Source organism: Physella acuta, unplaced genomic scaffold (genome assembly GCF_028476545.2).
Source record: "Physella acuta isolate Inbredline_101_S28 unplaced genomic scaffold, ASM2847654v3 ptg000105l, whole genome shotgun sequence".
In the NCBI taxonomy this organism is placed as follows: domain Eukaryota; kingdom Metazoa; phylum Mollusca; class Gastropoda; family Physidae; genus Physella; species Physella acuta.
The window spans coordinates 653,853-678,614 of NW_026731625.1; the positions used below are offsets into that span (position 1 = coordinate 653,853).

General features: G+C 38.6%; 1 protein-coding gene and 1 long non-coding RNA gene across 5 annotated transcripts in view; both read right to left on the reverse strand.

Annotated features, from left to right (window-relative positions):
• LOC131932817 (uncharacterized) overlaps positions 1 to 15,166 on the reverse strand; it is an 86,765-nt gene extending 71,599 nt beyond the window's left edge. For 3 of the 4 annotated variants that reach the window (XM_059289740.1, XM_059289726.1, XM_059289749.1), the window contains exons 1-13: positions 14,937 to 14,987; positions 14,301 to 14,339; positions 13,915 to 13,950; positions 13,196 to 13,246; positions 12,898 to 12,942; positions 11,977 to 12,045; positions 11,368 to 11,473; positions 10,809 to 10,987; positions 9,992 to 10,045; positions 9,769 to 9,856; positions 7,934 to 8,206; positions 7,008 to 7,244; positions 6,409 to 6,467 (exon numbers count right to left, since the gene is read on the reverse strand). In XM_059289740.1, coding sequence (XP_059145723.1) covers positions 6,409 to 6,467; positions 7,008 to 7,244; positions 7,934 to 8,206; positions 9,769 to 9,856; positions 9,992 to 10,045; positions 10,809 to 10,987; positions 11,368 to 11,473; positions 11,977 to 12,045; positions 12,898 to 12,942; positions 13,196 to 13,214 — 1,129 coding nt within the window. In that variant the 5' untranslated portion in view covers positions 13,215 to 13,246; positions 13,915 to 13,950; positions 14,301 to 14,339; positions 14,937 to 14,987. Of the gene's footprint in view, positions 1 to 6,408; positions 6,468 to 7,007; positions 7,245 to 7,933; positions 8,207 to 9,768; positions 9,857 to 9,991; positions 10,046 to 10,808; positions 10,988 to 11,367; positions 11,474 to 11,976; positions 12,046 to 12,897; positions 12,943 to 13,195; positions 13,247 to 13,914; positions 13,951 to 14,300; positions 14,340 to 14,936; positions 14,988 to 15,162 lie in introns of those variants that run through there. The other variant, XM_059289733.1, reaches the window with a different exon arrangement.
• A 5-nt stretch (positions 15,167 to 15,171) lies between these two features.
• Positions 15,172 to 22,300, reverse strand: LOC131932850 (uncharacterized). The gene is made up of 4 exons (XR_009384737.1): positions 22,156 to 22,300; positions 16,396 to 16,425; positions 15,366 to 15,398; positions 15,172 to 15,204 (listed from the first exon to the last, which is right to left on the reverse strand). It is a non-coding gene; the product is annotated as an uncharacterized LOC131932850 (long non-coding RNA).
• Between the last annotated feature and the right edge of the window lie 2,462 nt (positions 22,301 to 24,762).

The window sequence follows — 24,762 nt, forward strand, 5'->3', positions numbered from 1 at the left end:
GGTTTAAAATGTCTGGGGTAGAGGACAAGGTTTAAAATGTCTGGGGTAGAGGACAAGGTTTAAAATGTCTGGGGTAGAGGACAAGGTTTAAAATGTCTGGGGTAGAGGACAAGGTTTAAAATGTCTGGGGTAGAGAACAAGGTTTAAAATGTCTGGGGTAGAGAACAAGGTTTAAAATGTCTGGGGTAGAGGACAAGGTTTAAAATGTCTGGGGTAGAGGACAAGGTTTAAAATGTCTGGGGTAGAGGACAAGGTTTAAAATGGGTAGAGGACAAGGTTTAAAATGTCTGGGGTAGAGGACAAGGTTTAAAATGTCTGGGGTAGAGAACAAGGTTTAAAATGTCTGGGGTAGAGAACAAGGTTTAAAATGTCTGGGGTAGAGGACAAGGTTTAAAATGTCTGGGGTAGAGAACAAGGTTTAAAATGTCTGGGGTAGAGGACAAGGTTTAAAATGTCTGGGGTAGAGGACAAGGTTTAAAATGTCTGGGGTAGAGGACATGGTTTAAAATGGGTAGAGGACAAGGTTTAAAATGTCTGGGGTAGAGAACAAGGTTTAAAATGTCTGGGGTAGAGGACAAGGTTTAAAATGTCTGGGGTAGAGGACAAGGTTTAAAATGTCTGGGGTAGAGGACAAGGTTTAAAATGTCTGGGGTAGAGGACAAGGTTTAAAATGTCTGGGGTAGAGGACAAGGTTTAAAATGTCTGGGGTAGAGAACAAGGTTTAAAATGTCTGGGGTAGAGGACAAGGTTTAAAATGTCTGGGGTAGAGGACAAGGTTTAAAATGTCTGGGGTAGAGGACAAGGTTTAAAATGTCTGGGGTAGAGGACAAGGTTTAAAATGTCTGGGGTAGAGGACAAGGTTTAAAATGTCTGGGGTAGAGGACAAGGTTTAAAATGTCTGGGGTAGAGGACAAGGTTTAAAATGTCTGGGGTAGAGGACAAGGTTTAAAATGTCTGGGGTAGAGGACAAGGTTTAAAATGTCTGGGGTAGAGGACAAGGTTTAAAATGTCTGGGGTAGAGGACAAGGTTTAAAATGTCTGGGGTAGAGGACAAGGTTTAAAATGTCTGGGGTAGAGGACAAGGTTTAAAATGTCTGGGGTAGAGGACAAGGTTTAAAATGTCTGGGGTAGAGGACAAGGTTTAAAATGTCTGGGGTAGAGGACAAGGTTTAAAATGTCTGGGGTAGAGAACTAGGTTTAAAATGTCTGGGGTAGAGGACAAGGTTTAAAATGTCTGGGGTAGAGGACAAGGTTTAAAATGTCTGGGGTAGAGGACAAGGTTTAAAATGTCTGGGGTAGAGGACAAGGTTTAAAAAGGGTAGAGGACAAGGTTTAAAATGTCTGGGGTAGAGGACAAGGTTTAAAATGTCTGGGGTAGAGGACAAGGTTTAAAATGGGTAGAGGACAAGGTTTAAAATGTCTGGGGTAGAGGACAAGGTTTAAAATGTCTGGGGTAGAGGACAAGGTTTAAAATGTGTGGGGTAGAGGACAAGGTTTAAAATGTCTGGGGTAGAGAACTAGGTTTAAAATGTCTGGGGTAGAGAACAAGGTTTAAAATGTCTGGGGTAGAGGACAAGGTTTAAAATGTCTGGGGTAGAGGACAAGGTTTAAAATGTCTGGGGTAGAGGACAAGGTTTAAAATGTCTGGGGTAGAGGACAAGGTTTAAAATGTCTGGAGTAGAGGACAAGGTTTAAAATGTCTGGGGAAGAGAACTAGGTTTAAAATGTGTGGGGTAGAGGACAAGGTTTAAAATGTCTGGGGTAGAGGACAAGGTTTAAAATGTGTGGGGTAGAGGACAAGGTTTAAAATGTCTGGGGTAGAGAACTAGGTTTAAAATGTCTGGGGTAGAGAACAAGGTTTAAAATGTCTGGGGTAGAGGACAAGGTTTAAAATGTCTGGGGTAGAGGACAAGGTTTAAAATGTCTGGGGTAGAGGACAAGGTTTAAAATGTCTGGGGTAGAGAACAAGGTTTAAAATGTCTGGGGTAGAGGACAAGGTTTAAAATGTCTGGGGTAGAGGACAAGGTTTAAAATGTCTGGGGTAGAGGACAAGGTTTAAAATGTCTGGGGTAGAGGACAAGGTTTAAAATGTCTGGGGTAGAGGACAAGGTTTAAAATGGGTAGAGGACAAGGTTTAAAATGTCTGGGGTAGAGGACAAGGTTTAAAATGTCTGGGGTAGAGGACAAGGTTTAAAATGTCTGGGGTAGAGGACAAGGTTTAAAATGTCTGGGGTAGAGGACAAGGTTTAAAATGTGTGGGGTAGAGGACAAGGATTAAAATGTCTGGGGTAGAGAACTAGGTTTAAAATGTCTGGGGTAGAGAACAAGGTTTAAAATGTCTGGGGTAGAGGACAAGGTTTAAAATGTCTGGGGTAGAGGACAAGGTTTAAAATGTCTGGGGTAGAGGACAAGGTTTAAAATGTCTGGGGTAGAGAACAAGGTTTAAAATGTCTGGGGTAGAGGACAAGGTTTAAAATGTCTGGGGTAGAGGACAAGGTTTAAAATGTGTGGGGTAGAGGACAAGGTTTAAAATGTCTGGGGTAGAGAACTAGGTTTAAAATGTCTGGGGTAGAGGACAAGGTTTAAAATGTCTGGGGTAGAGGACAAGGTTTAAAATGTGTGGGGTAGAGGACAAGGTTTAAAATGTCTGGGGTAGAGAACTAGGTTTAAAATGTCTGGGGTAGAGAACAAGGTTTAAAATGTCTGGGGTAGAGGACAAGGTTTAAAATGTCTGGGGTAGAGGACAAGGTTTAAAATGTCTGGGGTAGAGGACAAGGTTTAAAATGTCTGGGGTAGAGAACAAGGTTTAAAATGTCTGGGGTAGAGAACAAGGTTTAAAATGTCTGGGGTAGAGGACAAGGTTTAAAATGTCTGGGGTAGAGGACAAGGTTTAAAATGTCTGGGGTAGAGGACAAGGTTTAAAATGTCTGGGGTAGAGAACAAGGTTTAAAATGTCTGGGGTAGAGGACAAGGTTTTAAATGTCTGGGGTAGAGGACAAGGTTTAAAATGTCTGGGGTAGAGGACAAGGTTTAAAATGTCTGGGGTAGAGGACAAGGTTTAAAATGTCTGGGGTAGAGGACAAGGTTTAAAATGTCTGGGGTAGAGAACAAGGTTTAAAATGTCTGGGGTAGAGGACAAGGTTTAAAATGGGTAGAGGACAAGGTTTAAAATGTCTGGGGTAGAGAACAAGGTTTAAAATGTCTGGGGTAGAGGACAAGGTTTAAAATGGGTAGAGGACAAGGTTTAAAATGTCTGGGGTAGAGAACAAGGTTTAAAATGTCTGGGGTAGAGGACAAGGTTTAAAATGGGTAGAGGACAAGGTTTAAAATGTCTGGGGTAGAGGACAAGGTTTAAAATGTCTGGGGTAGAGGACAAGGTTTAAAATGTCTGGGGTAGAGGACAAGGTTTAAAATGGGTAGAGGACAAGGTTTAAAATGTCTGGGGTAGAGGACAAGGTTTAAAATGTCTGGGGTAGAGAACAAGGTTTAAAATGTCTGGGGTAGAGGACAAGGTTTAAAATGTCTGGGGTAGAGAACAAGGTTTAAAATGTCTGGGGTAGAGGACAAGGTTTAAAATGTCTGGGGTAGAGAACAAGGTTTAAAATGTCTGGGGTAGAGAACAAGGTTTAAAATGTCTGGGGTAGAGGACAAGGTTTAAAATGTCTGGGGTAGAGGACAAGGTTTAAAATGTCTGGGGTAGAGGACAAGGTTTAAAATGTCTGGGGTAGAGGACAAGGTTTAAAATGTCTGGGGTAGAGAACAAGGTTTAAAATGTCTGGGGTAGAGGACAAGGTTTAAAATGTCTGGGGTAGAGGACAAGGTTTAAAATGTCTGGGGTAGAGGACAAGGTTTAAAATGTCTGGGGTAGAGGACAAGGTTTAAAATGTCTGGGGTAGAGGACAAGGTTTAAAATGTCTGGGGTAGAGAACAAGGTTTAAAATGTCTGGGGTAGAGGACAAGGTTTAAAATGTCTGGGGTAGAGAACAAGGTTTAAAATGTCTGGGGTAGAGGACAAGGTTTAAAATGTCTGGGGTAGAGGACAAGGTTTAAAATGTCTGGGGTAGAGGACAAGGTTTAAAATGTCTGGGGTAGAGGACAAGGTTTAAAATGTCTGGACTAGAGGACAAGGTTTAAAATGTCTGGGGTAGAGGACAAGGTTTAAAATGTCTGGGGTAGAGGACAAGGTTTAAAATGTCTGGGGTAGAGAACAAGGTTTAAAATGTCTGGGGTAGAGGACAAGGTTTAAAATGTCTGGGGTAGAGGACAAGGTTTAAAATGTCTGGGGTAGAGGACAAGGTTTAAAATGTCTGGGGTAGAGGACAAGGTTTAAAATGTCTGGGGTAGAGGACAAGGTTTAAAATGTCTGGGGTAGAAAACAAGGTTTAAAATGTCTGGGGTAGAGGACAAGGTTTAAAATGTCTGGGGTAGAGGACAAGGTTTAAAATGTCTGGGGTAGAGGACAAGGTTTAAAATGTCTGGGGTAGAGGACAAGGTTTAAAATGTCTGGGGTAGAGGACAAGGTTTAAAATGTCTGGGGTAGAGAACAAGGTTTAAAATGTCTGGGGTAGAGGACAAGGTTTAAAATGTCTGGGGTAGAGGACATGGTTTAAAATGTCTGGGGTAGAGGACAAGGTTTAAAATGTCTGGGGTAGAGAACAAGGTTTAAAATGTCTGGGGTAGAGGACAAGGTTTAAAATGTCTGGGGTAGAGGACAAGGTTTAAAATGTCTGGGGTAGAGGACAAGGTTTAAAATGTCTGGGGTAGAGGACAAGGTTTAAAATGTCTGGGGTAGAGGACAAGGTTTAAAATGTCTGGGGTAAAGGACAAGGTTTAAAATGGGTAGAGGACAAGGTTTAAAATGGGTAGAGGACAAGGTTTAAAATGTCTGGGGTAGAGGACAAGGTTTAAAATGGGTAGAGGACAAGGTTTAAAATGTCTGGGGTAGAGGACAAGGTTTAAAATGGGTAGAGGACAAGGTTTAAAATGTCTGGGGTAGAGGACAAGGTTTAAAATGTCTGGGGTAGAGGACAAGGTTTAAAATGTCTGGGGTAGAGAACAAGGTTTAAAATGTCTGGGGTAGAGGACAAGGTTTAAAATGTCTGGGGTAGAGGACAAGGTTTAAAATGTCTGGGGTAGAGGACATGGTTTAAAATGTGTGGGGTAGAGGACAAGGTTTAAAATGTCTGGGGTAGAGGACAAGGTTTAAAATGTCTGGGGTAGAGAACAAGGTTTAAAATGTCTGGGGTAGAGGACAAGGTTTAAAATGTCTGGGGTAGAGGACAAGGTTTAAAATGTCTGGGGTAGAGGACAAGGTTTAAAATGTCTGGGGTAGAGGACAAGGTTTAAAATGGGTAGAGGACAAGGTTTAAAATGTGTAGAGGACAAGGTTTAAAATGTCTGGGGTAGAGGACAAGGTTTAAAATGGGTAGAGGACAAGGTTTAAAATGTCTGGGGTAGAGGACAAGGTTTAAAATGTCTGGGGTAGAGGACAAGGTTTAAAATGTCTGGGGTAGAGGACAAGGTTTAAAATGTCTGGGGTAGAGGACAAGGTTTAAAATGTCTGGGGTAGAGAACAAGGTTTAAAATGTCTGGGGTAGAGGACAAGGTTTAAAATGGGTAGAGGACAAGGTTTAAAATGTCTGGGGTAGAGGACAAGGTTTAAAATGTCTGGGGTAGAGGACAAGGTTTAAAATGTCTGGGGTAGAGAACAAGGTTTAAAATGTCTGGGGTAGAGGACAAGGTTTAAAATGTCTGGGGTAGAGGACAAGGTTTAAAATGTCTGGGGTAGAGGACATGGTTTAAAATGTGTGGGGTAGAGGACAAGGTTTAAAATGTCTGGGGTAGAGGACAAGGTTTAAAATGTCTGGGGTAGAGAACAAGGTTTAAAATGTCTGGGGTAGAGGACAAGGTTTAAAATGTCTGGGGTAGAGGACAAGGTTTAAAATGTCTGGGGTAGAGGACAAGGTTTAAAATGTCTGGGGTAGAGGACAAGGTTTAAAATGGGTAGAGGACAAGGTTTAAAATGTGTAGAGGACAAGGTTTAAAATGTCTGGGGTAGAGGACAAGGTTTAAAATGGGTAGAGGACAAGGTTTAAAATGTCTGGGGTAGAGGACAAGGTTTAAAATGTCTGGGGTAGAGGACAAGGTTTAAAATGTCTGGGGTAGAGGACAAGGTTTAAAATGTCTGGGGTAGAGGACAAGGTTTAAAATGTCTGGGGTAGAGGACAAGGTTTAAAATGTCTGGGGTAGAGGACAAGGTTTAAAATGTCTGGGGTAGAGGACAAGGTTTAAAATGTCTGGGGTAGAGGACAAGGTTTAAAATGTCTGGGGTAGAGGACAAGGTTTAAAATGTCTGGGGTAGAGAACAAGGTTTAAAATGTCTGGGGTAAAGTTAAGCTATAAGATTACCATTATTTTTGCAGTAGTACAACAGCTGATCTTGACTGTCATTGAACATAGTAGCAATCCTGTAACAAAATGAAGATGAGACTAGACATCAATCTGTCACATGCAGGTGAGATGTAGACTACTCATTCAAATGTTACACCTTGCAGCAAAAGGCATCAATCAGCCAGAAAAAAGTGACATCTACTAACAAAGCATGGAGTGACACTTACTAACAAAGCATGGAGAGACAAAGCATGGAGTGACACTTACTGACAAAGCATGGAGTGACACTTACTGACAAAGCATGGAGTGACACTTACTGAAAAAGCATGGAGTGACACTTACTGAAAAAGCATGGAGTGACACTTACTGACATAGCATGGAGTGACACTTACTGAAAAAGCATGGAGTGACACTTACTGACAAAGCATGGAGTGACACTTACTGACAAAGCATGGAGTGACATTTACTGACAAAGCATGGAGTGACATTTACTTACAAAGCATGGAGTGACACTTACTGACAAAGCATGGAGTGACACTTACTGACAAAGCATGGAGTGACACTTACTGACAAAGCATAGAGTGACACTTACTGACAAAGCATGGAGTGACACTTACTGACAAAGCATGGAGTTATTGTACAAGAAACTGCTGCCCACTGCCATGACGACCTGCTGAGCATCAACCTTGACCTCTCTTTCAACCAGACACATCTTCTGTGCTGGCACCATTTCTGGACACATCAGGCTGAACTTGGCCTTGACCTGGTCAAAGTGTGGGCTGATGCTGGAGTAGATGCTGGTCTGGCAGCCGATGGTGTGGTTGGTGGCACACGCCAAGGCGTACTTCAGACTCCTAGAGGTCACAAGGTCAAGCATTTCAAAGGTTTCACAAAGGCAATCATTTCAAAGGTTTCACAAATGTGAGCGGGTGAACGGTTTGTTTTATTATTGTATGGTGTGCAAGCATTGAACTGGACAGTGGCTACGGGTTTTGGCCCAGCAGTATATAAGGCTGAGTGACCACTTGGGTGGTTCTTTTTTTACCCCATAGCCAGCAGGGAGAATGTAAATCTGAACTCAGCGGAGCGGTTTCGCAGTGGGCGCTTTGTGCATCACGTGCATGGAGGTTGCATTTGCAACGTGGCTTGGTGTTTGATTAGGTGTTTGTGTAGTATGTTTGTTTGTATGTTTGCTGTGTTTGTTAAGATCATTTGTTTTGTTTTATAGTTGTAGATCTAGCATGTTTGAATTTGAGATAAGGTTTACGTTTGACAGTTCAATTTTTTTAATGTAAATAACATTGATAAGCAGATTTATTTTTTGTGCTTAGATTAAGGTTAGAGTTTAACCACCGTGGGTTTAGCACAGTTGCACTGACGCCCATGGGATGATTAGCCATGGGAGTAGAGTTAGGCATTACTTTAGGGGTTTTCACACACACACACACCCCTCCCCCCCCCCCCCCCCCCCCCCATCAGGGCTTAAACAAATTAAGTAGGAATAATTTGAAAGATGTTGAAATATTTGAAGTAAAAAACCTACCTGCAAATAGAATATCTAATACTTGACATAGTTCTGTTCACACTTGAGGCGTTGTTCAGCGTTTCATTCTTTAAAGCTGTCTCATGCTCTTGGAGGAAACTTTCAGCATTCATCAAACACATACCAGCATAGTGAACATTGCAGGAGGGTGGGGTGCAAATGGTTTGCTGTGTGTTCTTCATTTGAGATATGAGCAGTGACAGAGTGGAGCGTACATCCAGGGAGCAATAGCCCACTTTTTGACTGATGTCTTCTACAGCTTGACTTACACTTCTGAAAACAGATGTCGACTTTAGAAATCAAAAGTGTTTTAAAAGGCTTGAGGAGTGTTGTGACTTACACTTCTGAAAACAGATGTCGACTTTAGAAATCAAAAGTGTTTTAAAAGGCTTGAGGAGTGTTGTGACTTACACTTCTGAAAACAGATGTCGACTTTAGAAATCAAAAGTGTTTTAAAAGGCTTGAGGAGTGTTGTGACTTACACTTCTGAAAACAGATGTCGACTTTAGAAATCAAAAGTGTTTTAAAAGGCTTGAGGAGTGTTGTGACTTACACTTCTGAAAACAGATGTCGACTTTAGAAATCAAAAGTGTTTTAAAAGGCTTGAGGAGTGTTGTGACTTACACTTCTGAAAACAGATGTCGACTTTAGAAATCAAAAGTGTTTTAAAAGGCTTGAGGAGTGTTGTGACTTACACTTCTGAAAACAGATGTCGACTTTAGAAATCAAAAGTGTTTTAAAAGGCTTGAGCAGTGTTGTGACTTACACTTCTGAAAACAGATGTCGACTTTAGAAATCAAAAGTGTTTTAAAAGGCTTGAGGAGTGTTGTGACTTACACTTCTGAAAACAGATGTCGACTTTAGAAATCAAAAGTGTTTTAAAAGGCTTGAGCAGTGTTGTGACTTATACTTCTGAAAACAGATGACAACTTTAGAAATCAAAAGTGTTTTAAAAGGCTTGAGGAGTGACCTCTAAGTACAGGCTTCACCACTTTCTGAACAAAGATGTTCTACATTTGGTTGTTCCTTGATGTTTTTCTTGAAACTTAAGCAGCCAGCAGTATTTAACATTTCTTTAAACATCTAACATTCCGTATCTAACTGGGTATAGAAGAAAATGTCTCAACTAAGTGGGTATAGAAGAAAATGTCTCAACTAACTGGGTATAGAAGAAAATGTCTCAACTAAGTGGGTATAGAAGAAAATGTCTCAACTAACTGGGTATTGAAGAAAATGTCTCAACTAAGTGGGTATAGAAGAAAATGTCTCAACTAACTGGGTATAGAAGAAAATGTCTCAACTAACTGGGTATAGAAGAAAATGTCTCAACTAACTGGGTATTGAAGAAAACAATGTCTCAACTAACTGGGTATAGAAGAAAATGTCTCAACTAACTGGGTATAGAAGAAAATGTCTCAACTAACTGGGTATAGAAGAAAATGTCTCAACTAACTGGGTATTGAAGAAAATGTCTCAACTAACTGGGTATAGAAGAAAACGTCTCAACTAACTGGGTATAGAAGAAAATGTCTCAACTAACTGGGTATAGAAGAAAATGTCTCAACTAACTGGGTATAGAAGAAAATGTCTCAACTAACTGGGTATAGAAGAAAATGTCTCAACTAACTGGGTATAGAAGAAAATGTCTCAACTAACTGGGTATAGAAGAAAATGTCTCAACTAACTGGGTATTGAAGAAAATGTCTCAACTAACTGGGTATTGAAGAAAATGTCTCAACTAACTGGGTATAGTAGAAAATGTCTCAACTAACTGGGTATAGAAGAAAATGTCTCAACTAACTGGGTATAGAAGAAAACGTCTCAACAAGAGTTACCTGCAAGCTGAGGAATCCTCCCAATTAAGTTCTAGTCGCAAGATGGCCAGAACTGAATCCCTTAGGTCTGCCAGGTGGCACTGGGCAACTGAAAGAAAAGATGGACATTGTGGACAGCTTTCTAACTACACAGAGGAACTTAAGGAAGAATTTTCAGCATCTACCAATATTGTGTGAACTCAGTGGTGCAATAAACTACAAGACAATTTCAATAGAAAAATACCTGCAACATTTTCAAAGCCCAGTCCAAGTTCAGATCCGTCTATGAAACTCATATCTTTAAAATAAACATGAAATATCAATACTACAAACCTGAACTAATAAGATGTAATTGGATAAGTAGGCCTAATTATTTCTAACTATGACAAATTACTCATCAAACGAGGGAGTTGAAACAAAGAATTTCTTTAAATAACCATCTAGTATGCCTGGCATTAAAGGGGGTAGGTGCTGGAAAAAGAAAACTTCTTAATTAATGAGCCTGGTCTATTTCTTTGTGTGTATGATAGGGTATGATAGGGTACTTAAAGGAAGATGTTTGCATGCAAGGTTTCAAGGTTCAAACACTTACATATATTTTGATCATATCATTGATCTTTCTTTAACTAACTCTAATAAAGTCAGCTGACTAATTTTTGTAACTATAAACACTCTAGAAATTTATTTATTTTAAATTTGTGATGGTGAAATACAATTTAAATTAATGCTAAATTTACTGGTATTTTTTTAATACAAAATTTTGAAAATTTGAAAAACAAATATTTTCTGTTTTTTTTCCTGAGTCCTCTTAAACTTTGGTGTAAATTAAAGTTTGTTGACAATACTAACACAACTGTTTTGTGAAAATACCAAATGAAAAATGTGTTTATCTTGTGAAAATACCAAATGGAAATGTGTGTTTATCTTGTGAAAATACCAAATGGAAATGTGTGCTTATCTTGTGAAAATACCAAATGGAAATGTGTGTTTATCTTGTGAAAATACCAAATGGAAATGTGTGTTTATCTTGTAAAAATAGCAAATGAAAAAGTTTTGTTAACCTTCCATTGTGGAGGCACAAAGCAGCCTGGACATGGTGACAAACTCAGCAAGGTGCATCATTCGAGAGAAGCGCAAGACAGAAATTTTGGACGAAGATTCATACATGTCCGCATCAACTTCCATTGTGTTGCAGATATCAGAAATGTTCTTGGCTAGTTTGATGGAGTTTTTCAAATTTCTAATGAAAAAGAAAATGTGGTTAGTAAAGCAATAAAATAATCAGGGGGGGGGGGGGGGTCATGGTCTTAAACTTTTAGACCAACAAACAAAAAACTTGTGACAACAACAGTAGAACAAAATAAATATATAATAACTAACAATAATAGCACCACACAGTAGTTGACTAGACAGAACAAAATAAAAATGTAATAACTAACAATAGTTGACTAGACAGAAGAATTATTTCAAAATATCTTGTTTACTTCAATTTGAATTATCTAGGATGGGGGGGGGGGGGGGGGGGGGGGAGTTGTTGGGAAGGACATGCAAGTTTTATTGTTTTTTGTGAGTTTACTTTTGAAAGATGAATGCTTATATTTTAAACTAGCAAAGACCTACAGGCAAAGTTCTGGTTTCTGGTTTGTCTGTTGAGTGAATACTTGAAACAGGTTCAAAACGATGGCGCTCTCTGCTTGAATCAAGGCTTCTGAGCTGCACTGGAACCCTGTGACATAAAGCAAGTAGTGAAGCGCCATTAGGAGAACATTAATTAGTGAGACAAAAAAAACAACAATTAGTGAGACTTAACATTAAGGAAAAAATAATTCATTTTTCTAAGGAAATTCTAGGGGGGAGGGCAATTTCTCCTCTCCATCCAGTTAACTTAGCCAGCCACTACTTACCTCCCCTACTGTTAACTTTACCTGGCCACTACTTACCTCCCCTACTGTTAACTTAGCCAGCCACTACTTACCTCCCCTCCCTCCAGTTAACTTAGCCAGCCACTACTTACCTCCCCTCCAGTTAACTTAGCCAGCCACTACTTACCTCCCCTCCAGTTAACTTTACCTGTCCACTACTTACCTCCCCTACTGTTAACTTTACCTGGCCACTACTTACCTCCCCTACTGTTAACTTAACCTGGCCACTACTTACCTCCCCTACAGTTAACATTACCTGTCCACTACTTACCTCCCCTACTGTTAACTTTACCTGGCCACTACTTACCTCCCTCTGAGTGTAGCATCATGTAGGAGTACCAAGCAGTGAAGTCCCATTGCAGGTCAGTGAACTCAGCTGGAACAAATGTTAACATCACACAAGTTAACATCACACACGTTAACATCACAAACTTGTTAACATCACAAGCTTGTTAACATCACACACGTCACAAACTTGTTAACATCACACAGTTGTTAACATCACACACTTGTTAACATCACACACATGTTAACATCACAAACTTGTTAACATCATAAACTTGTTAGCATTACGACGATGTTAACATCACAAACTTGTTAACATCATAAACTTGTTAGCATTACGACGATGTTAACATCACAAACTTGTTAACATCATAAACTTGTTAGCATTACGACGATGTTAACATCACAAACTTGTTAACATCATAAACTTGTTAGCATTACGACGATGTTAACATCACAAACTTGTTAACATCATAAACTTGTTAGCATTATGACAATGTTAACATCACAAACTTGCCTGTTCTAAATATTTCTTTACTTTTAAATTATATCTGGCACTGACATTTGACTATTTTAATTAACTGTAGAATGTCTACAACTACAGTGTCCAGTGTTATAAGGACACTTATCTGTGCCTATTTCTATGTTCTTCAAGTTCATGGGTAATTTCATTCCATTTTTCTTCAGTGCTCCGTACCATTATCGTCTACCTTTCCTGGGTTATTTCCTAGAGTGCCCCCTTCATCATTCACAATAATCCTCATCCTAGCCAAGCTATTGTGTGTGCAATTTATACTTAGCAACATAGTAGTGAGATTGTTATTTATTTCTTGACAAACTTGGTGTTGTGAAGGAAAATCTGGCACTTTTCTAAAAGTCAAAATTGTATTTGTTTTGTTCATGAATAAAAGTTTTTGACAGTGTGTGATAAATCAATGATTACCTTTCTGGAAGTAAGAGAGCCATTCTGTGTAGCTCCAGCTGACACCTGAAAGAGGAATTTATCAAGTCACATAAACAATGCAATTAATCAACTGATAATTGTGCTCATTATCTGATGATTAATGATATGATAAATAAGGTATATAATGATGTGATGATTGAGGTAATTTATAATCTGAAGATTGAGTAAGCCTCCTTAATAATCTGATGATTACGGTAATTAATGATAATGATCTGATGATTAAGGTAGGCCTACGTAATAATCTGATGATTAAGATAATTAATTATCTACAGCTCACCATCTTGGTAGTAGAACATGTAGGACCAGGCTGTATGGTTCCATTTGACACCTGCAATTTTTTGGGCTAATTAAAGTGGAGCATCAACGCTAATTTAAAGGGTATGGGACATCTAGATAGTTAAGTGATAGGGTTCATTGGGCTCATCTAATTGAGGCCTATTCATTCACACAAGGTAACACAGAGATACAATATGTTTATTATTTTTAAGTGCTATCACACTAGTCATTTACTCCTGACATACACCAGTCATTGACTCCTAACATACACAAGTCATTGACTCCTAACATACATTAGATATTGCCTTACAAATGAGACACTGACTCCTACTAAAACTAATAGAATGGGTGGAACACTACAGAAAAATCTTAAGGTGAAAACCATTGGATAAAAATCAGGGAAATGGAAACTTGTGTTACTTCATTGTATAAACATGGGAAAACATAAAACAGCTCCCAAGTAAATGTTCCTAAGAGAATTTATCTTAAATCAAATCAAGATAAAGCAGTAGACCCAAAATCATCTGGCATAGAGAGATATTGAAAAAAAAAGTAAAAAACTATTGGAACAGGTTGGAAAGAAATAGATAAAAATGATGTAGGACAGGAAAATGGAAGGATTTTAAAATGGTTTGTGCGCCACTGCGAGTTAAAAATGTGCAGGAGAAAAAGTGAAAGAGACTATCTAAAGACCAAATGTGCAAACAGTTAAGTGACTACCTGTTGATGTGTTGGTCCAAGAAGTGATGTTCTCTGCTATATGTGGCAAGGAAAAAATAACACACATATATATATATATATATATATATATATATATATATATATATATATATATATATATATATATATATATATAAGTACATAGGGCTAGACCTATAGATATATATTCATTTTTAAATTTATTTTCATAAAGTAAAATATGTGCATCAATTTATTTGCAATAAATAATAAATCACTTTAAGCCTTCAATATTAATATGATAACACTGATGGGCCTCTATGTCCCAGATTTAGTGAGAATCTGAGAGGAAATGAACAAATTAATTTTATTTAATTACTTGTCGCGATTTAGTGAGAATCTAAGAGGAGATAAAGAAATTTACTTACTTGTCCAGTTGTAGTAATACTCTGTTTTGTTATGCAATTCTTTAATTAGTAACAAAGGGAGAGAGAAACAAACACACTTTAATATATAGAATTCATAGATATCTAATATCTATGTATCTAGTATCTAGATCTTTGTAGTTTGTAGTCTTTGTGTATTACTAACTAAAGGTACAAATACTTATCTGGATATAGACCTATAATATAAATTTAAAATTATCTGCAACACCAGTGCAATATAATTTTTGTAACTTTCAAAACATAGATCTAAATCTTCCTTAAAATGTGAAATAATTACTAAAATGTAATGAGGCACCTTCTTTTCACATTACTAGCCTCGACCGATTTTCATTTTACTTACCTAACTAAAGTTTACTAAGTCTAAGGCGATGGATTACCGCCAAATAGTCTAAACTAATAACTCACATTGATTTCTTCAAAGATTTTCAATTTTTAAATTTATATAGTAGATTCTATATAGATTCTACATCCATGTAGATTCTAGATATCTAGATCTAAATCTAGAAAGGATTAGATAAGGATTTAACTATTCTTAACCAATTAGATCAATGGTTCTCAACTTTTTTGGAGATTCCAAACCCTACGAGACTACCAGTTTCATAAACGCATTCACCGAACCTATCTGATCGTCTGCACTGAGAAAATCCGATCGTGAATCATATGGTATGAGTCGGGTGTTTGTCTTGACCTCTGCCGAACCCCTAAAACTGACTTAGCGAAACCCTGAGGTTCGATCAAACCCAGTTTAAGAACCACTGCATTGGATTCTACTCATTAAAATTTCAAATTTTGTTCCGCCGTTAACTTAAAATTTGAATTCGCCTACGTTAAGCTAGGTATTTACCGTATGTAGATCTAGTAGAGTTTATCACGACAACGCTTGTTCCTGAAAATTGACACACAAAAAAAGTGGAAATTTGAATATTCTATCTATAGTAGGCTTAGAATGATTAATGGAGTCTAGTCTAGATATTTGGTAGATATCGAATCTAGAAATCTAGATATAATTATAGTCAATATGAAATACTGAACTCCGTAGAAACTCACCATTTTCCGTGTAATGGGTTGTGAAATTTGAACCTGAAAGTGTAAAGCGTAGTATATAATATAAAATTATAAAAGTTTACGTGTGAGACAAGTTCAATGTCTACAGTCTACAGGCTAGGTAAAGAGTAGCCAAGGGGTATTGACTGACCAGTCTATCTTTAATGGTTACACAACGAAAGTAAGATCGGCTGGTCATTGTGCTGACCCCACAATCCATACAAAGACAAGTGCATTCAGGTCAGTGGCTTGTCTTACTTCATCAGTGTTTTTTTTAGACCTTTTTTCTGGGCGGGAGGGGGGGGGGGGATGGTTTAGTTATATACTTTCGATTTGTTGAATTTTTCTTTAAATACGATATTTTTTCCAAAATTTTGTCTGAACTCTGTCAACATGGAGTATTTTAATCAATTATTATTATAATTTATTAAAACAGTTTTCTAAAACGCGAAATAAGTTAATAACGGCTAAAATTCGTCTTCTAACATTTCTTATTTATAATGCAAAAGTCACACCATCTGAAACCCCCCACCCCCCTCATCACACTCGGAGGGGGGAAGGGGGATCCGTAATTTTATGACGTCATTTAATTCATGGACGACCGCTAAAAAGTCACGCTAATAAATGTCACGCTTTTGCAATTTTTCGGTGTTTTTTTTTTAATGAGTGTATTTAATTAACCCGTCAAGTGATGAGTATTGTAGCATTTTTTTAATGACCTTTTACATTGTGGTCTTCTGACCTTAAAATGACCTGTGACATTGTGGTCCCCCAACCTTAAAATGACTTGGATGAACGAAAATGACACAATGTCAATTTCTGTCAGTAGGTAGCCGCTTGGACACAAGCAGTCCATGACATGTGGCAGACAGTGCGTGTTTCTAGAAGAATTCACGAGACATCTAGCAGACATTTTTTCTGATCAAATGACATCTAGCAGGGATTTTTAAAAATCAAATGACCACTGGCAGTGGAAAAAACTTTTGACCAAATGATATGTGCAGGGAAAAAACTTTTGATCAAATGACTTTACCTGTGGAGTAACTTGTTGAATTGACAGCGTCTGCAAAAAAAAATATGGGATTGAAGAATTAAAAATTGAAGATAATAAAACTTTGAAGTAAAGGTAATTAGATTAAAATCGGAGGTGAAAGACTTATAATTGAAGGTAAATAAATATAATTAACTTAGAAAGGTATTTTAATGAGAATTAAAATAACTAAATTAGAAAGGTAACTTAATGAGAATTAAATGGAATTGACGTAGATTATTGAAGGTAATTAATTTTGTGTTGATTGCAATTAACCCAGGACTGAAGGGAAATGTTCGCGTTAAATTCTTCGACAGTGCCAGCTTAGAAGTGACATAGGCATACACCCCCCCCCCCCCGCGCCCGACCCCCCCCCCCCTACACACACACACACGACTACGTCACCGCTGCTTATCGATTCTGAGAGTTGTATGAGGACCTAATGATTGTGACAGTTGTATGAGGACCTAATGATTGTGACAGTTGTATGAGGACCTAATGATTGTGACAGTTGTATGAGGACCTAATGATTGTATGAGGACCTAATGATTGTGACAGTTGTATGAGGACCTAATGCTTGTATGACGACCTAATGATTGTGACAGTTGTATGAGGACCTAATGATTGTGACAGTTGTATGAGGACCTAATGATTGTGACGGTTGTATGAGGACCTAATGATTGTGACGGTTGTATGAGGACCTAATGATTGTGACAGTTGTATGAGGACCTAATGATTGTGACAGTTGTATGAGGACCTAATGATTGTGACGGTTGTATGAGGACCTAATGATTGTGACGGTTGTATGAGGACCTAATGATTGTGATAGTTGTATGACGACCTAATGATTGTATGAGGACCTAATGATTGTGACAGTTGTATGAGGACCTAATGATTGTGACGGTTGTATGAGGACCTAATGATTGTGACGGTTGTATGAGGACCTAATGATTGTGATAGTTGTATGACGACCTAATGATTGTATGAGGACCTAATGATTGTGACAGTTGTATGAGGACCTAATGATTGTGAAAGTTGTATGAGGACCTAATGATTGTGACGGTTGTATGAGGACCTAATGATTGTGACGGTTGTATGACGACCTAATGATTGTGATAGTTGTATGACGACCTAATGATTGTAACAGTTGTATGAGGACCTAATGATTGTATGACGACCTAATGATTGTGACAGTTGTATGACGACCTAATGATTGTGACAGTTGTATGAGGACCTAATGATTGTGACAGTTGTATGAGGACCTAGTGATTGTGACAGTTGTATGACGACCTAATGATTGTGACAGTTGTATGACGACCTAATGATTGTGACAGTTGTATGACGACCTAATGATTGTGACAGTTGTATGATGACCTAATGATTGTGACAGTTGTATGACGACCTAATGATTGTGACAGTTGTATGAGGACCTAATGATTGTGACAGTTGTATGAGGACCTAATGATTGTATGACGGCCTAATGATTGTGACAGTTGTATGAGGACCTAATGATTGTGACAGTTGTATGAGGACCTAATGATTGTGACAGTTGTATGAGGACCTAATGATTGTGACAGTTGTATGACGACCTAATGATTGTGACAGTTGTATGACGACCTAATGATTGTGACAGTTGTATGATGACCTAATAATTGTGACAGTTGTATGAGGACCTAATGATTGTGACAGTTGTATGAGGACCTAATGATTGTGACAGTTGTATGAGGACCTAATGATTGTGACAGTTGTATGATGACCTAATAATTGTGACAGTTGTATGAGGACCTAATGATTGTGACAGTTGTATGAGGACCTAATGATTGTGACAGTTGTATGAGGACCTAATGATTGTGACAGTTGTATGAGGACCTAATGATTGTATGAGGACCTAATGATTGTGACAGTTGTATGAGGACCTAATGCTTGTATGACGACCTAATGATTGTGACAGTTGTATGAGGACCTAATGATTGTGACAGTTGTATGAGGACCTAATGATTGTGACGGTTGTATGAGGACCTAATGATTGTGACGGTTGTATGAGGACCTAATGATTGTGACAGTTGTATGAGGACCTAATGATTGTGACAGTTGTATGAGGACCTAATGATTGTGACGGTTGTATGAGGACCTAATGATTGTGACGGTTGTATGAGGACCTAATGATTGTGATAGTTGTATGACGACCTAATGATTGTATGAGGACCTAATGATTGTGACAGTTGTATGAGGACCTAATGATTGTGACGGTTGTATGAGGACCTAATGATTGTGACGGTTGTATGAGGACCTAATGATTGTGATAGTTGTATGACGACCTAATGATTGTATGAGGACCTAATGATTGTGACAGTTGTATGAGGACCTAATGATTGTGAAAGTTGTATGAGGACCTAATGATTGTGACGGTTGTATGAGGACCTAATGATTGTGACGGTTGTATGACGACCTAATGATTGTGATAGTTGTATGACGACCTAATGATTGTAACAGTTGTATGAGGACCTAATGATTGTATGACGACCTAATGATTGTGACAGTTGTATGACGACCTAATGATTGTGACAGTTGTATGAGGACCTAATGATTGTGACAGTTGTATGAGGACCTAGTGATTGTGACAGTTGTATGACGACCTAATGATTGTGACAGTTGTATGACGACCTAATGATTGTGACAGTTGTATGACGACCTAATGATTGTGACAGTTGTATGATGACCTAATGATTGTGACAGTTGTATGACGACCTAATGATTGTGACAGTTGTATGAGGACCTAATGATTGTGACAGTTGTATGAGGACCTAATGATTGTATGACGGCCTAATGATTGTGACAGTTGTATGAGGACCTAATGATTGTGACAGTTGTATGAGGACCTAATGATTGTGACAGTTGTATGAGGACCTAATGATTGTGACAGTTGTATGACGACCTAATGATTGTGACAGTTGTATGACGACCTAATGATTGTGACAGTTGTATGATGACCTAATAATTGTGACAGTTGTATGAGGACCTAATGATTGTGACAGTTGTATGAGGACCTACTGATTGTATGAGGACCTAATGATTGTGACAGTTGTATGAGGACCTAATGATTGTGACAGTTGTATGAGGACATACTGATTGTGACAGTTGTATGAGGACCTAATGATTGTGACAGTTGTATGAGGACCTAATGATTGTGACAGTTGTATGACGACCTAATGATTGTGACAGTTGTATGAGGACCTAATGATTGTGACAGTTGTATGACGACCTAATGATTGTGACAGTTGTATGACGACCTAATGATTGTGACAGTTGTATGATGACCTAATAATTGTGACAGTTGTATGAGGACCTAATGATTGTGACAGTTGTATGAGGACCTACTGATTGTATGAGGACCTAATGATTGTGACAGTTGTATGAGGACCTAATGATTGTGACAGTTGTATGAGGACATACTGATTGTGACAGTTGTATGAGGACCTAATGATTGTGACAGTTGTATGAGGACCTAATGATTGTGACAGTTGTATGACGACCTAATGATTGTGACAGTTGTATGAGGACCTAATGATTGTGACAGTTGTATGATGACCTAATGATTGTGACAGTTGTATGACGACCTAATGATTGTGACAGTTGTATGAGGACCTAATGATTGTGACAGTTGTATGAGGACCTACTGATTGTATGAGGACCTAATGATTGTGACAGTTGTATGAGGACCTAATGATTGTGACAGTTGTATGAGGACATACTGATTGTGACAGTTGTATGAGGACCTAATGATTGTGACAGTTGTATGAGGACCTAATGATTGTGACAGTTGTATGACGACCTAATGATTGTGACAGCCGGGGATGTTAGGGACTGGAACAGGTTGTTGTGGATTGAGACGGGGATGTAACTGGAGTTTAGACAACCCTCTCAACGTAGTCAACTCACTGCCTGAGGTTTTCATACGTTTTTAGCAGCCCACCGCCCAACCTGGCCAATGTTGTTCAACCCACCGCCCAACCTGCCCGCCGCCCAACCTGCCCACCGCCCAACCTGCCCGCCGCCCAACCTGCCCGCCGCCCTACCTGCTCGCAGCCCAACCTGCCCACCGCCCAACCTGCCCACCGCCCAACCAGCCCACCGCCCAACCAGCCCGCCGCCCAACCTGCCCGCCGCCCAACCTGCCCGCCGCCCAACCTGCCCGCCGCCCAACCTGCCCGCCGCCCAACCTGCCCGCCGCCCAACCTGCCCACCGCCCAACCTGCCCACCGCCCAACCTGCCCACCGCCCAACCTGCCCACCGCCCAACCTGCCCACCGCCCAACCTGCCCACCGCCCAACCTGGCCAATGTCGTTCAACCCACCACAACAAGACACGTGACTGGAAAAGTAAACGTAACAAGAGCTCAGACGTGCCAGATCTATTTTTACGATTGTCTGACGTAAAAAACATGTGAGAGTTGTCTATCTAGCGACTTTCGGTAGATGTTCAGTGGATTTTAAGCTACTCTTGTCTTACTGAATTGGGCTGTTTTTACTTTATAATTTACTGATACGAATCTTTTATTCTAATGGTCTAGCTCTAGACTCTATGCTTAAACCTTCCCCCCCCCCCCCTTTCTCCTTATGACACAGCAGTATATTTAGAAAACTTGCAGCAAACTGAAATCTGAAGCCTCGTCATGGACTTTCTTATCTACAGATACTTGCATTATTCGTAGACAGCTATCTGGTCTAGATAGGACAGATGAAATAAACTCATCGATTTTTTATCGATGTTGTGTGATAGGTCGAGAGATAGCCCCATATGTGGTGTATCTATCATAGGTCTAGAGATAGCCAAAGCTGTTGTGTATCTATCATAGGTCTAGAGATAGCCCCAGCTGTGGTGTATCTATCATAGGTCTAGAGATAGCCCCAGCTGTTGTGTATCTATCATAGGTCTAGAGATAGCCAAAGCTGTTGTGTATCTATCATAGGTCTAGAGATAGCCAAAGCTGTTGTGTATCTATCATAGGTCTAGAGATAGCCAAAGCTGTTGTGTATCTATCATAGGTCTAGAGATAGCCCCAGCTGTTGTGTATCTATCATAGGTCTAGAGATAGCCAAAGCTGTTGTGTATCTATCATAGGTCTAGAGATAGCCCCAGCTGTGATGTATCTATCGAGAGATAGCCCCAGATGTGGTGTATCTATCTGCCACAGTGTAGATAGTTTGCTACACTCGTTTGCTACAGTTTGCTGATAGGAAATAGCCGGGGGAAATGCGGGAATAGCCGGGGAAAATACGGGAATAGCTAGGGAATAGCTTGGAGAAATAATGTGCAAGAATCAATTCCTCTAATAATGTGCAAGAATCAAGCCCAATAATAATGTGCAAGAATCAAGCCCACTAATGTGCAAGAATCAAGCCCACTAATAATGTGCAAGTACAGCCCACTAATAATGTGCAAGAATCAAGCCCACTGATAATGTGCAAGAATCAAACCCACTGATAATGTACAAGACTCAAGCCCACTGATAATGTGCAAGAATCAAGCCCACTAATAATGTGCAAGAATCAAACCCACTAATAATGTGCAAGAATCAAACCCACTTATAATGTGCAAGAATCAAGCCCACTGATAACGTGCAAGAATCAAGCCCACTAATAATGTGCAAGAATCAAGCCCACTGATAACGTGCAAGAATCAAGCCCACTGATAATGTTCAAGAATCAAGCCCACTAATAATGTGCAAGAATCAAGCCCACTGATAACGTGCAAGAACTTACCGGATGCAGCAGACAGGACCGAAAGACAGGCTAGGACACAGAGGACCTCTACAAGCAGCAGGGTAGGACCCCGTGAGCGAGCAGTTGACGACATGGTGTCTGAGGAAGTTCCACAGCACCGACTGTTTGAGACAGGCTGTTGCCGTTATTTTCTAAGTCAACTCTAGGGTCACGTGACCAGTTATCTGTACTTAAGACGGGGCGGGTGGGCTGGCAGAAAGTTTTTCTATGGGTTACGTCTCTTACACAGACCCGATTGAGACATTGAAAAGGAGCTGATTGGATTCAGCGCCTCGCCGCACTTTTCTACCCGTTATTAAAACGTTTTTTATGAATTTTTTTTTCAGTACTTTACATGTTTTATTTACAATAGAGTTACATGACTAAAAACCATTGCGCGCCTACTGAACATCACGTTCAGTAGGCGCGCAATGGTTTTTGAACGCAGCCATTACGTGATGGCGCAGCTATTGAAGGTGATGACGCGTGTGGTGTGGTTGGCTAGACATGCCTACTAATTCGGTCCAAATTTTTATTAATTCATAAAAAATTAATTAGGCATCCAATTAAGTCAAATTTAGTTTCATATTGCATTGTCTTCATGTCTTGACCCACGTGCCAACTGTGAATCATATCGGTCAAGTAGACCTGTCCGAATTTTCACTCCTACGTTTCTATCTAGACTGACGACAGACTGTCGACAGACAGAGGAAGTGAGTTAAATAAAAGCTTGTAAAAACCAACTTCAACCCCTACTTAAAATCAACCTGAATGGCCAGGGAGAGTAAACCAATGAAAGTCACATCATTTGCTTTCCAAGATAAAATACACAACGGTATTATGGTCTAGTATTGTATTTATATTAAATAAAATAACATCCCCTATCACCACTACACCCTGACTCTAATAATCCAAATACCAATAAAGGTGTTTGCTAAATTATTATTATATTACTAGTAATTATTTCTTTGACTATTTCTAGGCTTAATGAAACCGGAAGTAATTTTGTACTTATTACACAAATGTTATAAAATATTTAATTTTAGTTTAAAAATATGCTTTCTGGCAACAAACATTTGAAACCAGCTTTTCACACCTTAAGCACTAAAAAGGAGGAAATTTTTTTTCATAAAAAACGTTTTAATAACAACCTTTAATGTACTAATGCACTAAAAAGTAGAAAATAAATTATAGACTACTATTAAAATAACTGTAAAGAAAAGCGTGGGTCACTTTAGTATCTATTGGATACCTTTACTAATGTTAAGGAAGACACCCACGCTTTTCTTTATAGTTATTTAAATAGTAGTCTATAATTTATTTTCTACTTTTTAGTGCATTATTACATAAAAGCTTGTTATTAAAACGTTTTTTATGAAAAAAAAATTCAGTACTTTACATGTATTATTTACAATAGAGTAACATTACTAAAAACCATTGCGCGCATGCTGAACGTGATGGCGCAGCCATTGAACGTAATGGCGCAGCTATTGAACGTGATGACGCGTGTGGTGTGGTTGGATAGACATGCCTACTAATTCGGTCCAAATTTTAATTAATTCATAAAAAATTAATTAGGCATCTAATTAAGTCAAATGTAATTTCAGATTGCATTGTCTTCATGTCTTGACCCACGTGCCAAATGTGAATCGTATCGGTCAAGTAGAAGTGGCCGAATTTTCGCTTCGGCGTTTCGATCTAGACATACAGACTGACGACTGACAACAGAGGAAGCGAGTTAAATAAAAGCTTGTAAAAATGATTTTATATAATAATGCTCTACTATTTAAATGTCTATAGACAATTAAATAGCAGTTCATTATAATATAAGAAAAATCACTTATTTTCTACTTTTTAGTGCATTATTACATAAAAGCTTGTTTTTAAAACGTTTGTTATGCTTTTAAAAATTTTGTTTGTATAGCATTTTTTTAAAAATGTGTTATCAGATAAGCCGGTCAAAAGTATTTAAACACGGAAGCTATATTTTAATAGTTTCTTGCGTTCTGTTTTTTTTTTATGATTTTCTGTATGTATATTATTAATTTTGAATAAAATCCTTTTATATCTATTTTTTATTTAAATAATAGTTAAGAGAAGCAATTGCTTTTTAATTTACTTAGTGCAAAAATTTTAATGAGCTTTATTGGCACCCTTATTAGACTATTTAAAGAAGGGCAGTAAGTCATGGCAGTTGTGTGAACATTTGCTTATCTTTCACATTATAGTTCACGTAGGTTTTTAAATATCCTCCACTCAAGAGAGTGTTTGTTTTACTGTGGAACAATCACTGTTAAAGTAGACCTGTTTTGTTTTACAAAACCACTATCAATGTGCACGAAAAACATTATGAAAAAAATGCATTGTTTTATTTTGGTTGGATTGTGGATCCCTTAAACGCCCTGCCTCCCCCGCATCCTCTCCCCCCCCCCCCTGCATTGCGGGGTCTGGCGGCACTGTAGTTCCGCCCCAGCAATTAACAGTGTAATCTGTTTATATATATATATATATATATATATATATATATATATATATATATATATATAATATATATATATATATATATATATATATATATATATATATATATATATATATATATATATA